At 60.8% G+C, this 13,642-nt stretch overlaps 2 gene segments (V, D, J or C); both read right to left on the reverse strand.

The window, feature by feature from the left end:
* Nucleotides 1-1,407, reverse strand: part of LOC115292455 — a 4,099-nt gene extending 2,692 nt beyond the window's left edge. The window contains 1 exon segment of the C gene segment in view: nt 1,056-1,101. Within this exon segment, the coding sequence occupies nt 1,056-1,086 (31 nt within the window).
* A 5,191-nt stretch (nt 1,408-6,598) lies between these two features.
* Nucleotides 6,599-13,642, reverse strand: part of LOC115291312 — an 11,967-nt gene continuing 4,923 nt past the window's right edge. Inside the window, 6 exon segments of the C gene segment in view lie at nt 6,599-6,679; nt 6,895-7,028; nt 8,862-9,194; nt 9,271-9,591; nt 9,686-10,009; nt 10,139-10,438. Of these exon segments, the coding sequence occupies nt 6,599-6,679; nt 6,895-7,028; nt 8,862-9,194; nt 9,271-9,591; nt 9,686-10,009; nt 10,139-10,438 (1,493 nt within the window).

The raw sequence follows: 13,642 nt of genomic DNA on the forward strand, positions 1-13,642 counted from the left end.
AGTTCAGCCCAGTTCAGCCCAGTTCAGCCCAGCTCACCCCAGGCCAGCCCAGCTCAGCCCAGCTCAGCCCAGTTCAGCCCAGCTCAGCCCAGCCCAGCCCAGCCCAGCTCAGCCCAGTTCAGCCCAGTTCAGCTCAGCTCACCCCAGGCCAGCCGAGCTCAGCCCAGCTCAACCCATTTCAGACCAGCTCAGCCCAGCTCAGCCCAGTTCAGCTCAGCTCACCCCAGGCCAGCCGAGCTCAGCCCAGCTCAACCCATTTCAGCCCATTTCAGTCCATTTCAGCCCATTTCAGCCCAGTTCAGCCCAGTTCAGCTCAGCTCAGCCCAGCTCAGCCCAGTTCAGCTCAGCTCACCCCAGGCCAGCCCAGCTCAGCCCAGTTCAGCCAATTTCAGCCCAGCCCACCCCAGTTCAGCCCAGCTCAGCCCAGTTCACCCCTGCTCAGCCCAGCTCATCCTAGCCCAGCTCAGCCAAGTTCAACCCAGCTCAGCTCAGCCCAGCTCAGCTCCAGCTCAGCTCAGCCCAGCTCAACCCAGCCCAGCTCAACCCAATTCAGCCCCGATCAGCCTAGCTCAGCTCAACTCAGCTCAGCTCAGCCCATTTCAGCCCAGCCCAGCTCAGCCCAGTTCACCCAGCTCAGCCCAGTTCAACTCAGTTCAGCCTAGTTCAACCCAGCTCAGCTCAGCCCAGTTCAGCCCAGCTCAGCCCATTACAGTCCAGCCCAGCTCAGCACAGCCCAGTATAGCCTAGCCTAATCTGGCTTAGTCCAGCTCAGCCCAGGTCAGTTCAGCTCAGCCTAGCCTAGCCTAGACTAACCCAGTTCAGCCCAGCTCAGCCCAGCCCACCCCAGTTCAGCCAAGCTCAGCCCAGCTCAGCCTAGTTCAGCTCAGCTCACCCCAGGCCAGACCAGCTCAGCCTAACTCAGTCCAGCCCAGTACAGGCCAACCTAATTTGGCTCAGTCCAGCTCAGCCCAGGTCAGCTCAGCCCAGCCCAGCCCAGAACACCCCAGCCCACAATCACCTAGCTAACTGTGCCTGTGACAGCTCGGCTCTGTCACCTGGGTGCCATGCTGATCTTCCTTTCTCCATCTGCTCTCTGTCTTGGTGCCTGCTCCCCATCCTCTAGGAGGGTTCAGGATGGGCCGACTGAAGAGATGAGGCCTGGACCACATCTGGACCCCCCTGCTCAAGGCTGCTGGGGGTCCATTGCATCTGAGAGGCTCAGGCCTCCCTTGGCCAGGTGGCCCAGGGCTCTACGTCCATCTGTCTGCCTCCCAAGAGGCCTGGAGTTGAGGATGTACTCGGTATCCTATAGAGCCTACCTGATGGCCGCAGAGTCGCAGCAGCCCTTGCCCTGCTCTGGGTCATTTGTCACTGTCAGCGGGCTGAGCCTGTGAGGGGTGGGCTGGGAGGGCCTGCATGACTGTGTCTGGCCCACAGATGGGGTCACTTGCCCACTTCCTGTCCCACCAGTGTGGCTGCTCGCCTCCACGTCATGTCTGGTCTGTGGTCTGGCTGTGGTGGGGCCAGGTGTGTGTGGCCTGGCCTGAACGACCCCCGGGAGGTTAACTCTGGCCTGAGGTCATGTGGGTGCAAAGGCGGGTGCCCTGGGGGGGTCATGGCTCCATGTGGCTGGTTGGGGGCTGAGAGGCAAGGGAGCAAAGGCTGAAATAGACACAGTGAGGGCTCAGGGACACTGGGGTAGAGATGGTCTCAGAGGTGGAGATGGAATGAAGGGCTGCAGGGGTGGGGCCTTGAGGGACAGGCCTTGCCCAGAGTGACCCCTGGCGAGCCAGCAGGCCTCAGTAGACCTTCTGGCTACAGGGGAGGGTTGAGGGTGAAGAGCCCCTCTAGCCTGGCTGTGATCAGTGGCTGCCCTTCCTCGGCTGGCCCCTCGAGCAGCTGGGGTCCCAGAGCAGGACTGGGGTGAGGGCGTGGGGGCTGTCCCTGTCTGGGGGCCTGGAGCCCAGGGGTAGGGCCAGCCTCTGCCCCGCCCTCCTGAGCCAGGGCTCTCCGGCCAGCTGCCCGAGCTCCTAGGTCGCCTGCTCCCATGCACCTGACGGCCTCCCTGGTGTAGGTCGGGCCCAGCTTGTGTCGGGCCCATTTGATCATTCACTTCTTCATGCACAGAAGGTTCTGGAGCCACACACAGAAACCGATGGTCCCCTTCCAGCAAGGACACCACCAGGGGGAGTGGCAGCAAGCTTCAGGCTCGACGGGGATGTCTGCCAATGCTTTTCTCCCAGTGGGCTCTGACGCCCAAGGAAGAGGGGTCAGGGCAGGCCAGGAGGCAGAGGAGAGATGGGTGCAGGGAGGGAGCCCAGGATGGCACACACACCACAACCTGGCCCAAGGGAACTCTGGGGGTTTTGTTATGAACCCCAGGAGCTCCCCAGCATCGGAGGGTCCAAAGCACTGGGGCTCCTCCCAAAGCAGCCCATGCCCCAGAGAGTAGGGGGAGTGAGACAGGCCGGGCAGACTCGGTGGGCCTCCTTCTCCCTCAGCCTCCCTGCTCCCCAGCTTAGCACACTTGGGCACCATGGGCACAGAGAGCCTGGGACACAGGGCAGAAGAGGACGTGTCACTGGACCCGAGATGCGACATCAGGGTCCCGTCCAACCTGGTTGCTGCTGTGGGTGAAAGGACCTGAACTCAGGAGAGAGGTCTGAAGTGCACTCCGTCAAGACTGACCGAGCACCTTCTGTGTGTCAGGGGCTGTGCCCAGCGTGAGGTTCTTGCTGGGGTGGGCAGAGCCAGGGAGTCCACCCTGGGCTTTCTGGGAGGAGGAGATGCTTCTGCCTGGCTGTGCCCTGCTGGCTGCGCGTCCAGGTGTCCTGCGGCCGCTGGGACCAAGGACCATGGACTGAGGCTCTTCAAACAGCGGAAATTCACTCTCCCAGCTCTGGAGATCCAGGCGACGTCCCTCCTGCCTCTTCCAGCTCCTGGGGCCCCAAGCACCCCTGGGGTTGTGGCCGTGTCCCTCCTGTCTCTGCCTCTGTCTTCACATGGCTTCTCTGCATCTGGTCCTTCCTCTCCTGCCTCTTGTGAAGTCACCTGCTGTCAGGTTTAGGGCCTGAATGATCTCATCTTAAGGCCCTAAACTTTAATCACATCTGCAAAGACCCTTTTCCCAAATAAAGTCCCATTCACAGGTTCCAGGGATTAGGCCGTGGGCATAGCTACGGGGGCCGCCATTCAGCCTGCTGTGGTAGGTTTGCAAGAGAAGGAAAGAAGAAGGGACAGAGGGGGCCTGAGAAGGCAGCCTCTCACTGCCGGCACTGTCCTCCCCCACCCTGCTCTCAGGCAGCTTGACAGGCCTCTGCTGGCCGCTCCTGACTGGGGACCAGCAGCCTGTCCTCCCAAGCTTGGGGGCACGCGTTCCGCTGTGAGCAGTGATGTGTGGCTCACAGGGGGCCCGTGTGAGCCGAGCCCTTGCTGTCCTTGTTCTCGGGCCCATGGGGCGGGTCTCCCGATCTGGGGCACCAGTCAGAGACAGAGGACACTCAGCTCTGCCCTCGGGGGCTCCAGCCCAGGAGATGGGAGGAAGGACTAGGCTGTGGGCTGCGAGGAAATTGCACGTGAGGGTGCTTGTCCGTGTAAAGTAACAGAACTTTCTTAAGAGTTTACTCTGTCTATAGATCTATCTATCACTAACCATCTTTCTTATCTACCTTATCAACCTCCCTTTTCTATCTATCTATCTATCTATCTATCTATCTATCTATCTATCTATGATCTATCTATCTATCTATCTATGATCTATCTATCTATCATCTATCTATCTCTCATCTATCCATCTATCTATACTTTTGCATGATATTCAGGCTCCGTGGCCTCAGTGTTCCCCCCGCACTTGGGGAGGCCTCTCCCCTTCCCTGGAACCATATAGAAAATACAGGGCATGTTCCACCCTGTACCCCTTTTCTACAGTTTTAGAGAAAACGGAGAAAGGATTTACTGGAGCCCAAGTGAGGCAGCTGCTGGGCCCCACATTTGCTCAGGAAGCAACCTTTCGTGTGGGGGTTTCTCACATGAAGAGTTATAGACCTTCATGACGAAGAACACTCCAGAAAGTCACAGACTCAGGTCCTGTTTTTGGTACATGCAAGGCCGCAGGCTCCAACCTTATGGGAGTGTGGGGAGGTCTTACTCTTATCTTCTGTCTGCAGTGTTTCCTGCAGGTTTCGCTGCTGAAGCAGATGGACAGCGTGTGCTCAGGGCAGAGACAGAGCCCCTGCTGGGAGGGCTGGTGAGGTGGTTCTGGCCTTGGTCACAGCAGAGCCCTCCTGGGCCCTCGGGAAGAGCCTTAAAGCCGAATAGCTCCTGTGTCTTATCAGTGTGGGGCCTGGTCTCCTGGGACTGTGTGTGTCTGCATGTGAGTGTCCAGTGGGCTGAGGGGTGGCCTTGTCCTGCTTCAGCCCCCTCCCCTGGCTTCCCTGATGTTTCCTTTAGGCCAAATCCTCCGTGTCTCTGAACGAACCTCCGAGTTGCCCAATCCTGGGGTTTCTGCCCACAGGTTGCACACTTGCTATTACTCATTTCCATTCCTCGTCTGTGTCAGAGCCCGTGTGACAGGGACAGGGATGGGAGGCTCCCTGTGAAAGACCACCTCCATGAGCAGAATCTCCTTTCCAGAGGGTCTGGGCATTTGTGGGGCGGGAATGCGGCCATGGGCCCTGAGCAATGGTTCTAACACATCACAGGCCCTCATACAGGCCTGAGAGGCTGCCCCTCCCTGGCTCCTCCTTAGTGTAACTTTTGTAGTTAGTGGAATACTTTCTTCTTCATATTGGCTATTTTGTTTTTCCTTTCTCTGAAGAACCCACTGCTCACTTTTTTCTTTTATTGGTTCCTGAACACTCTTTTTATATGAAGGAATCCTACTTTTCATCGTGTGAGTGTGTTCACATGCTCTCCCCCAATTTCCAGGGAACTTCATAGAGACCCTTGTGGGAAGGCCTCTCCAGCCAGGGCAGCCACCACTTTATTCTGAAGAGGGGACACAGATTCATGCCCACCACTGTCTTTGGCCAGCTGGCTCTCTCACCGGCATCTTGGCTCCTGCCTTCCAGGCTCGTCAGGTTTCGTCTCAAAGATGGCGGTGGCCAGCCCCAGACAGCTCTTGTTTGCTCTGGTGTCCCCTCAGCTCACTGGGACACCAGGCTGGCTGGGGGAATGGGGGCCAAGGATTGGCCTGTGTGTACTCCGTGGGTAGACAGGTTGGGGTGGGTGACAGGTGGTCCCTGACCTTGGTGACTGTGCTGCTGTGCTCCTGTGGCCTCCTGCAGGGGTCGCAGAGGTAGCTCCTCTGGGTTTGTCCCCGGGGAGACCATTGTGTTCACGTTAGCACAGGAAGAGGCAGTGAGTCTTGACATCAGCAGAGCGGGTGTGATGGGGACAGAGCTGGGGTGCCTGGGGGCGTCAGAGGGACCCTTGCAGGGAGCAGCCGGCTGGCCACCTGGGCCTTCAAGCCCAGAACTAACCTCTGCCCCTTTCTTCTGGCCCTTGTCCACATCTGTGGGGAGACCTGCCTCCCACCACCCCAGCAGGACATCACGCACCGCTCCCAAAATGTGCCCAGGTGACAGGGATTTGTAACCGACTGAGCCACCCAGGCACCCCAGTAAAGCTGTCTGGGGCTGGCCACCGCCATCTTTGAGAAGAAACCCGATGAGCCTGGAAGGCAGGAGCCTTTACTGGGGCGCCTGGGTGGCTCAGTCGGTTAAGCATCCAACTTTGGCTCAGGTCATGATCTCTTGGTCAGGGAGTTCGAGCCCCACATCAGGCTCTGTGCTGACAGCTCAGAGCCTGGAGCCTGCTTCAGATTCTGTGTCTCCCTCTCTCTCTGCCCCTCCCCTGCCCACATTCTGTCTCTCTCTCTCAAAGTAATGAATAAACTTAACAAAAAATTTTAAAAATAAGGCACTTTACTAAGAAACCCAAAATGAAGGGAACAGGGCAAGAGCGTTGCCAAGCCAGGAACGATCGGTCACATGAGGCCGGGTGGATGGTTTGGGAGCTGCTGGCCCAGGTGGGCCCGTCGGCAGCTCCTTCTGCTCTGAGACCCCTCCTCCCACTGGGAGCCCTGCCTGCAGCCCTGCATTCTGCAGGGGTGGGTGCTGTGAGTGGACTTCGGGAAGGCTGGGCAGAGGGGCAGGGCCCGGTGACCTGGTGGTGGGGAGGTCGGCTGAGTCTGGGCTTGGGCTCTTAGTGTTTTTTGACTCTGGACTTGGGTGGATGGGGCCACGGACTCCCCCGAAGCATGCTGAGGGGGATTGTCCAGTGAGAACAGGAGTGGCCCTGACTCCAGGTCACTTTTTGGGAGGGACCGATGCTCTTCTGGGGCTTGTCCCTAAGTGGGCTGGGTAGGGGCTGTGATTGGCAGGTCCCACTAATGCCTTGGACCTTGGAGCTGAGCTAGAATCTTCTGGCTGCCTGTGTGGTAGTGGTTGGGTCTTGGGCTCTGGCCCCTCTGGGGGTTTGTGTGCTGTGCTTCCCCCACATCTCCCAGGGCAGGCAGACTGCCTCAGACACAGGGCAGGGAGGGGGGAGGGGGAGGGGAGGGGGAAGCCCGTCCTCGCCTCCCTGCTCTGGCTCCCAGCTACTCTGCTGGCCGCATGATGTTTGCATAGTCCTGGAAGGTCTGTGGCTTCTGCAGGATGGTTGCAAGTACGGACTTCACCTGGGGGAGGGTGCGTGTGAGGACAGGTGGCCCCTGCCCTGCCCCCACCCCAGCACAGGGACCCCGGGGCTCCCACCTTGAGGAGGGCACGTGGGGACAGCTGGCCCCTGCCCTGCCCTGGCACAGGGACCCCGGGGCTCCCACCTTGAGGAGGGCATGTGGGGACAGCTGACCTGCCCCCCTCCTGCCCCGGCACAGGGACCCGGGGCTCCCACCTTGAGGAGGGTGGCGGCGGCCCCGTAGCTCACGCTGAGCAGGAACAGGGTGACGAAGACCAGCAGGCTGGTCCACAGCTCGTCCAGCTCGTCGCTCTCGGTGGCGTCTGCGCACAGGTCCTGGAGGTCCAGCTCTGCAGGCACCGGCCAGTCAGCCTTCCCTGGCCCACATCGGCACATGCCGGGGCCATGGGGGCCTGGCCCCCCGAGGAGGTTGGCCCAATGCCCACGCCCTGGCCTCCAAAGCCCTGCTGGTGGCTGGAGGGCAGATGGCTTTTCCAGCCTGCTCTGCAGCTGCCCCTTGGGGGCTGGGGGGCAGAAGCCCCTGGGGTTGGCCAGTGCCCGTGTGGGAGGACCGACCCTCTCTTGACCCCCACCCCCAGCAGCTCTGCTGCCCACTGCATGCTCTGCGCCCCACCACCCAGCCTCCCCAGCCCCGTGCCCACTCAGCTTCACACGTGCTGGCCCACCTCTCTGAACTGTGCACATGGATGGCCGCCCGCCCTGAGCCCTGAGGGGTCTGAGCTCTGTGGCCCAGCTCACAGGACCTGGGGTGGTCCAGGGAGCCAACGAAGCCGGTGCTCTGAGGGGCTGGGGGGCACTGGGGACCTTCCTCAGGCCTGAGGGTGCCAGGAGTTGCCACCTGGCCCTACGCTGGGCCCTCCTCAGTCCCAGTCTCGGAGCTCCTCCTGCCCTGGCCCCACCCTCCCCTGTATGGGTGGGCCTCCTGTGCATGGCCCCTGCACAGACCAGTGCTTCTGGGCCTGTGTCTGCAGTGTGCGGGTCAGATGGATATGGTGGGTACCTGTGTGTGTGTGTGTGTGTGTGTGTGAGCATGTCGGGAGCAGGGGGTCTAGGGCTGTACGGGCTTGGACTTGGGCCCTGACCCCCTCGGTCTCTAGCCCTGGGATAGGGCCAGCAGCCTGTTCCGGGGAGTGGTCCAGTGGGAGCCAGGGACACGGCCCACACTGTAGGTGTGTGTGTGGGCGTGTCTATGTGCGTGTGTGTCAGTGTATTCGTCCATGGGGTGCAGCTGACAGGGGAGACCCAGGCCATGAGAGGAGTTTGGATGGGAGGCCTCTCCACGTCCATGTTGGATCCGGTGGCCCAGGTGTGACAGGGAGGCAGGGCTTGGGGGCAGCCTGGGAGAGAGAGCAGACTGTGGGAGGCCACGTGTGAGCACGTGGGACGTCCACCACGTGGGGTGCCTGTGGTTGGTGGTGATGTTGGAGCTGCCGTGGCCTTGCTGTGAGGCTCACAGGAACGTGCATGTGAGGGCTGGGTGGGTGTGTCCCCAGCATCGATCCAGGGTGGAGTGAGGCTGAGCGGCAACACGGGGCACTGGGTGTTGACCCTGGCCTGGTGTGACCATGTGTGTAAGTAGAGGAGGGGCAGTTAGAGGCCAGTGTGGGAGCACACTGGGCACGGGTCCTCACGTGTGACGGAGGTGGCGGTGACGGGCCGCCTGGGGTTTCTGTGTGTAGGTACCTGAGTGGGGGTCTGACTTGGCCCATTTCTCCATCAAAGGGCCTGTGTGTGTGCAGCTGGTCTGGGGCTCCGGGGGCTTGTCTGTGTCCAGAGGGGCCGGCAGGATGCAGGGGGAGGAGGCAGAAGCCTCTGTGGCCTCCAGCAGAGGGAAGGGCCATGAGCTTCCTGAGGGTCTGTGGTCCTTCCTCTGGGACCACCCTGTGGCTTTTAGGACCCCTTTGATGGAGCAGGACCCATAGTGGCAGGGCCTGTGGCATGGATGACGATGGTGGACCGCCTCCTGCCCCCTCTCCTGGGGGTCCCTCCCTCTGTGCTTTGCAGCCCCACCCACCCCCAAGAATGGTGCGCTCAGGACTCTGAGCAGGCACTGCAGTGTTTATTGACAATGACAGACAGAAGGTCCAGCCGGCCCCTCCCCCACGCCAGCAGGGTGGAGCTCCGGGGGGAGGGGGCGTGGGGGAGGGCGGGGCATCATTTACCGGGGTTTTCAGACACGGATTTCTTGATCGTCCTAGAGCCGGGCAGCGCCTCGTGCACCACTTCGCAGGCAAACACATTCCTCTGCTCCCAGTCTGCCCGGCTAACCTCGAGGCGGCTGAAGACAAAGAAGGCAGGGCTGGGGCCAGTGGCCTTGAGAGGCCCGGTGGTGGCCTGCTGTTCCGTCCGCACGGGGCTGTCATTTCGAAGCCATTGCACCGAGATGTCCGGGGGGAAGAAGTTCTGGATCAGGCACGTGAGGGTGACTTTGTCCTTAGACTTTGGCTCCCCCTCGGGCGGCAGGAACACGTACACCTCCGGGGGGACACGCCGACCTGCGGACAGGTGCGGGGTCAGCCCAGGCTGCAGCGCTGGAGGCCCGCCCGCCTCCCCGGGGCCCGTGTGGCTCACCGGGGGCTTTGGAGATGGAGCGCACGATGTCCTTGGGCAGGTCAGGGTGGGTCACCTTGCACTGGTAGGTCTCCCCCTCGACCCAGTCAGTGGCGTCCACCGGCAGGGTGGACGTGACGGTGATCGTCCCGTTGTACTGAGTCTTATTGACCATTGGGTCTGGGTGCACCGGCAACCCGCTCTCCCGGGCCCAGCTCAGGGTCATGCCCTCGATGCTGGCCAGGTCCACCACCAGGCAGGTGATCTTGGGCGACTTGTGGACGTACAGGTCAAGAGGGCTGGGCGGGCTCAGGTAGGTGCTCACGCCTCGGGGGTCTGACTCTGCGGGGGTGTGGGAGGGGCTTCATGAGGGTGTGGCTCAGGCCTCCTGTCTGAGCCCTGCTGTCTGGGTGTCAGAGGGGATGGGGAGCCATACCTGTGCACTTGCGAGCGTTGTCCTCAAAGGTGAAGCCTTGGTAGGTGACCTGGCAGGTGTAGGTTTTCTGGGCCACCCACTCGCCCTGTGTGATGTTGAGCTCGCTGTGGGTGGAGATCACCTTGCCCTCCTGCTTGCTGGGGGCAGTGTATGGGAATAGGTTTGTGGCCTTCTGCCCGTCCACCAGCCAGGTGACCTCCATGTCAGCAGGGCCGTAGCCGGAGATGAGGCACAGGAGCTGGATGGTGGTGCCGGTGTTACCGAGGGGGTCGCACGAGGAGTGGAACAGCTTCACGGTGGGTGGGATGAAGTTCATGGCGCATGCTAGAGGCGAAGGTGGCAGTGTGGCGTCAGCACCCCCTGAGCCTGCAGCACCCCTGTGCCAGCCCAGGTCCCCCCCACCCCTCCACTCCCGCCCAGCCTGCCGCCTCCTCCAGCCCGCCCCTGGCTCACCGCTGAAGGTCTTGTTGATGGTGGGGGACTCAGCGTGAGTCACGCTGCAGGTGAACTTCTGTTTGGCCCACTCGCCTGAGACGGTCATGTGGCTGGTGGTGGTGTAGAGGCCAGAGGTCTCCTGGAGGGTGGCGGGGAGGGTCACGATGCTCTTATTCAGGGACCCTGCATCCCAGGTCACTGTCACAGGCGTCGGGAAGTAGCCAGTGACCAGGCAGCCCACTGTCGTAGACGCAGCACTGGCCACGGTGCCCTTGCAGCAGGTGGCCAAGGGGAAGACGGTGGGGGCCTGGACGGAGACTGCGGGGACAGAGGCAGTGTCAGTGCCAACCTGCAGAGTCTGAGAGGGAGACGCTTGGGGCAGAGGTGGGGTGGTCGGATGGAGGGGCTCACTGGGTCCCCTTCTCCAAACTTAGGGGAAGGATGCTCATTTTGGGCTCTTGTTCCCTGAGTCTGCCAGGAATGCCCTCCCATGAACCTCTGTGTCCCTGCCAGAAGCAGGGGCATCCTTACCCCTGTCCAGGACACCCTGTCCACATCCCTGAGTGGCAGGAATGTGGGGTTCTCGGGGAGCAGAGGTGTCTGAACTGCGGAGGCTCCTGACGACAGGCCCCATTCATAGCAGAGCCCAGATCAGTCCCCCGCCCTCCCTCAGGTGGTGACTCCTCCCTGGACCCAGATCCCAGCTGCTTCTCCACTCTGCCCACTCAGTCCAGTGAGACCAGTCCTCATGGCCTTGTGTCAGGACAGCTGAGAGCAGTGATACAAACCTGCCCCTCGCACAGACGCACTGGCTTTGCCCGATTCGGACCTGTTCAGGTCAAGGGGTTCCACCTCGGCCCATGGCCCACATCAGCCCAGGAGACCCAATTTCGTTTTTTTTTTAATTTTTAAAAATGTTTTATTTATTTTTGAGAGAGAGAGAGAGAAAGAGAGAGAGACAACTTGAGCAAGGGGAGGGTCAGAGAGAGGGGGAGACACAGAATCCGAAGCAGTCTCCAGGCTCTGAGCTAGCTGTCAGCACAGAGCCCAATGAGGGGCTCGAACCCACGAACTGCGAGATCATGACCTGAGCCGAGGTCGGATGCTCAACCGACTGAGCCTCCCAGGCACCCCAAAGGAGACCCAATTTCAGGCAGGCTAACTCACTTGAGTTCAGTCCACAAATTCATCCAAATCATTCAGCTCTGCTTGGCTCAGGCTGCCCCCCAGGCTTGTTGTCCCTGGTTAGTCCCACTCAGTTTAGCCTCACTGAACTTGTCTACTGGGTCTAGAAAGAGTACACCCTGCTTGACTTGGTAAAGCTTGATTCAGCCAGGCTAAACTGATGGACTGAACCCGTTTAGCCCAGCCCAACCCAGTATAGCCAGCTCAGTCCAAGCCCAGCTCAGTCCAAGCCCAGCTCAGCTCAGCCAAGATCAGCCCAGCACAGCCCAGCTCAACTCAGCCCAGTTCACCTAGTCCAGCTCAGTCCAGTCCAGCTTAGCCCAGTCCAGCCCAGTCCAGCCCAGCCTAGCCCAGCTTAGCTCAGCCCAATGCAGCTCAGCCTAGATTAGCCCAGTTCAGACTAGCTCAGCCCAGCCCTGCCCAGGCCAGCCAAGCTCAGCCTGGCTCAGTCCCGCCTAGTTTAGCCCAGCCTACTGGCCCAGCACAGCCCAGACCAGACCAGTTCAGCCCAGTTCAGCCTAGCCCAGCCCAGCTCAATCCAGCTCAGCCCAGTTCACTCAGGCCAGTTAAGCTCAGCCTACCCCAGCCCAGTCCAGTTCAGCCCAGTTCAGCTCAGCTCCTCCCAGGCCAGCTCAGCTCAGCCCAGTTCAGCCCAGCCCAGCTCAGCTCAGTTCAACCCAGTTTAGCCCAGCCCAGTCCAGCCCAGCCTAGTTCAGCTCAGTACAGCTCAGCTCAGCTCAACCCATTTCATCCTGGTTCAGTCCAGCCCAGCCCAGCTCAGCCCAGCTCAGCCCAGCTCATTTCAGCCCAGTTAAGCTCAGGCCAGTTCAGCTCTGCCTAGCCCAGCCCAGCCCAGCCCAGTTCAGCTTAGGCCAACCCAGTTCAGCCCAGTTTGGTCATGCCCAGCCTAGTAGTTCGGTTCAGCTCAGCCCAGCTCAGCCTAGTAGTTAGTTCAGCTCAGCCCAGCTCAGCCTAGTAGTTCAGTTCAGCTCAGTCTATCCCAGTTCAGCCCAGCTCAGCCCAGCCCAATTCAGCCCATCAAGGTCAGCCCAGCCCAGCCTACACCAGACCAGTTCAGTTCAGCTCAACCCAGGCCAAACCAGTTCACCTCAGGCCAGCTTAGCTCTGCTCATTTCAGCCCAGCTCAGCTCTGTCCAGCCCAGTTAGCCCAGCCTATCCCAGCTCAGCCCAGCCCAGCTCAGTCTAGTTCAGCCCAGCTCAGCTCAGATGTCTAGCCCAGCCCAGCTTAGCACAGTCTAGCCCAGCCCAGCCCAGCCCAGCCCAGCTCAGCCCAGTTCAGCCCAGCTTAGCCCAGCTCAGCCCAGTTCAGGTCAGCTCAGCCCAGCTTAGCCCAGCTCAGCCCAATTCAGCCCAGCCCAGCTCAGCCCAGTTCAGCCCAGTTCAACCCAACTCAGCCCAGTTCAGCCCAGCCCAGCTCAGTCAAGCTCAGCCCAGTTCAGCCCAGCCCAGCTCAATCCAGCTCAGTCCAGTTTAGCTCAGTTCAGCTCAGCTCAATCCAGTTCAGCCCAGTTCAACTCAGCCCATTTCATCCCAGTTCAGCCCAGCCCAGCCCAGCTCAGCTCAGCCCAGCTCAGCCCAGCTCAGCCCAGCTCACCCAGTGCAGCCCAGTCCAACCCAGCTCAGCCCACTCACCCCAGTTCATCCCAGCCCAGTTCAGCCCAGTTCAACCCAGCACAGCTCAGCCCAGTTCAACCCAGCTCAGCTAAGCCCAGTTCAACCCAGCACAGCTCAGCCCAGCTTAGCCCACTTCAGCCCAGCCCAGCCCAGCCCAGCCCAGCCCAGCCCAGCTTTGCACACATCAGGAAGCTCAGCTCGGTTGAGCCAAGGTAGCCCATTTCTTTCCCAGCTTAGTCTAGTTGGCCCCTGGTCAACTGGCCCAGGTTTCCCTGGCTCCGCTTAGCTCTGCTCTGGTGAATGCAGTGCAGTTTAGGTTATTCTTGCTCAGCTGGGTGAGCCAAGGTGAGCCAACCTGGGGCAGATCAGCCCTGGCTGCCTCAGATCTGCTCCTTAGACCTGCCTGCCCAAGTTCTGTCCCTGCAGGTCAGCCCACCCAGGACTGAGAACAGTGTTTCATCTGACTCAGGTCTTCCTGCCTCCATCCACCCAGCTTGGCTCAGATCACCTGGTTCAGGATAGCCCAGCTCAACCACAGGTGCCTAGCCTGGCCACGCCTGTCCTTTGCAAGGGCAGGGTCATCCCCCCAAACCCTGCCGTGTTTGTCCACCAAGCCCATCCCAGCTTCCCCCAGCCCGCCTCCTCCTGCAAAATCAGCCCAGCCTGGCCCATCTCAGTCCCCTCAGTGCCACACAGCCGAGT

The sequence above is a fragment of the Suricata suricatta genome, chromosome 5 (assembly GCF_006229205.1).
Source record: "Suricata suricatta isolate VVHF042 chromosome 5, meerkat_22Aug2017_6uvM2_HiC, whole genome shotgun sequence".
NCBI lineage: Eukaryota > Metazoa > Chordata > Mammalia > Carnivora > Herpestidae > Suricata > Suricata suricatta.